General features: G+C 29.1%; 1 protein-coding gene across 1 annotated transcript; it reads left to right on the top strand.

Annotated features, from left to right (window-relative positions):
• The first annotated feature begins 327 nt into the window (after positions 1 to 327).
• Positions 328 to 1,167, top strand: LOC101513864 (RING-H2 finger protein ATL66). Its single transcript, XM_004490966.4, has one exon. The coding sequence runs from the start codon at positions 439 to 441 to the stop codon at positions 958 to 960; it is 522 nt and encodes a 173-aa protein (XP_004491023.1). The 5' UTR covers positions 328 to 438; the 3' UTR covers positions 961 to 1,167.
• The last annotated feature ends 1,248 nt before the right edge of the window (positions 1,168 to 2,415 follow it).

The raw sequence follows: 2,415 nt of genomic DNA, 5'->3' as shown, positions 1-2,415 counted from the left end.
CGAAACGTGGTTTTTTTGTTTCAATACCCTTTTTTTGAAAATAAAACACTAAAATACCCCCATTTGAAAAAAATATACCAAAATGTCCCATTTTTTTTTTCTTTACTTACAAGTCGCCATTTGGAATGGCGACTTCTTAAGGAAGCCCGCGTTCCAAATGGCGACTTCCTACTTGATTTTTAAAAAAATGGACATTTTGGTATATTTTTTTTAAATAGGGGGTATTTTGGTGTTTTTTTTTTCAAAAAGAGGGCATTAAAAAAAAAGACCCACGAAAACGTAGCTATAAATAAAGCTTATTTATTCACATTTTTCTAACTACACACACATCACCCACTCAAACTCCACCACCACATTTCTCCGCCGTAACTTCCACCATCAACCGTAACCGTATTTCTCCGCCGTAACTTCCACTCTCAACCGTAACCGTATTCCTCCATGTCGAATCAAAACAACCAGTCGAGCACTGCGACATTCGAATGGAACTTCGAAGACGACAAAACTCTCCAAATCCAAGGCCGAAAACTCTTATTCTTCGCCGTCGTTTTCACCATCATCGTCCTTTTCACAGCTCTATTCATGTGCTCCCGTTGGATCTTCCGAAACCGCAGCCTTCTCGGTTCAATCCCTACTCACCACGCGCCGTTCGTCACTTCTTCACCGTCGCAGGGACTCGATCCCGACGCGATTAAAAAACTTCCTATCATACTCTACCAAACTAATTGTTCCAATCGCGCGTTGGAGGAAACGGAATGTTGCATCTGTTTAAGCGCGTTTAGAGATGGAGATAAGTTGAAAGTGTTGCAGAAATGTGACCATTGTTTTCACTGTGAATGTGTTGATGCGTGGCTTGTGAATCATTCGAGTTGTCCTCTTTGTAGAGCTTCTCTTAAACTTGATTCATCTTTACCAATGATTTTGATTCAAGAACCACCTGTTAGATATAATCTCCCTCTTTGAATTTCAAATTTTTTGTAACTTTTTTTTTTTTTAATTTTAGTAGTTATTGTAGTATTAGTATTGCTAATTTACTTGTTTTGGATAATAATTAGTTCCGGGCAATGTAATCTTAGTAAGAAGCAATTGTTAGAGATATTAATATTAATGTATTATGTAATGTAGTGAATATTATGGATTGAAAATTGTCATATTAAGTTTGAGCTATTATCTTTACTTTGGAATCTTGACTTTACAAAAGGAACCAACCCCTTTTTCTTAGATAAACAAATTTGTTAAGCTCTGTTTGGAAGCAAGTTTAAATAATTAATCTCGCGTTCCAAATTATATTTCACTTTGAATTGAGAAGTTGCAAATTGGAGTTGTGCGTTCTTGCCGTGGATACAATTACAAAAACACGTTTGTGGTTACTAATATACTATATTCATCCATCCGTTTCAAAATAATGTATTTACTTGTGAGCAAAAAATTGTCTCAAATAACTAACACTTGTATTTTGTAAGATGATATATTATTCATATGTGTTTTTATTGTATTCTAATAAATGGTATATGAATTTATTATCCATTTAATATCTTTTATTTTATATTTATGATAATGACAAATTATTCCATATCCATACTATTAATGAAGGAACTGTACCATTTTGGTGTAGCCTATATATATTCTTTATTACAAACATGTCTTTTGGATTTTTTTTAAGAAAAAAATCTTAACGTCTCGATACTTAACTTTTATAATTTATTCTTAAATTTTTTTCAAAAACTACTTCATTTGAGTTATACTTCTACTATTTTTTTCCTTTGACTATTGACCTTTTATTTTATTAATCTTCTCATTGTAATTAAGCAATATTTGGTAAAAATTTATTTAAAAATAAAATTAATGATATATAAATAAATCCAATAAATGTAAACCTAATTTAGGCCAATAAAAAACTGAGATGGAAGTGTCCATCTGAATATTAGTATTTGATTAAAAAACAATTTAAGAAAAGTATTTTTTATTTATAAAATTTTCTTAATTAATATGTCTGAAATAGTAAAATAAGTTCATTATTGTGAAATAGGGCCATTAATTTTTTTAGAGTTTTAATCTTTGACCTCAAACTTAAAACTATTTAGCATAAATATTGATTTTGATATTTTATTTTTATTTTGGTCGTATATCTTTTATAAATAGAGTATTTTAGTTATTGTTATAACCACAACAAAAGTTATAACTGATCATTTTAAATTATTTAAAATAAATAATATTTATTAGAGTCTATTGTATTTTCACCTCATTCTTATTAAGATACACACTTCTAACTTTATATTTGAAAGTGTTATGATGAAAATGACTAAAATACATTATTTATAAAAGATAAAAAACTAAAATAAATAAAAATAAATAATTAAAACGAATATAAAATAAAGATATAAAGGATGAAATTTGCATTTAAACCAAACTATTTCT

Source organism: Cicer arietinum, chromosome 2 (assembly GCF_000331145.2).
Source record: "Cicer arietinum cultivar CDC Frontier isolate Library 1 chromosome 2, Cicar.CDCFrontier_v2.0, whole genome shotgun sequence".
Lineage (NCBI taxonomy): Eukaryota > Viridiplantae > Streptophyta > Magnoliopsida > Fabales > Fabaceae > Cicer > Cicer arietinum.
This window is presented reverse-complemented; position numbering and strand designations above follow the sequence as displayed.

What these genes read in the sequence shown, in the direction of transcription:
- LOC101513864 (XM_004490966.4), top strand. Translation starts at nt 439, where the DNA reads ATGTCGAATCAAAACAACCAGTCGAGCACTGCGACATTCGAATGGAAC.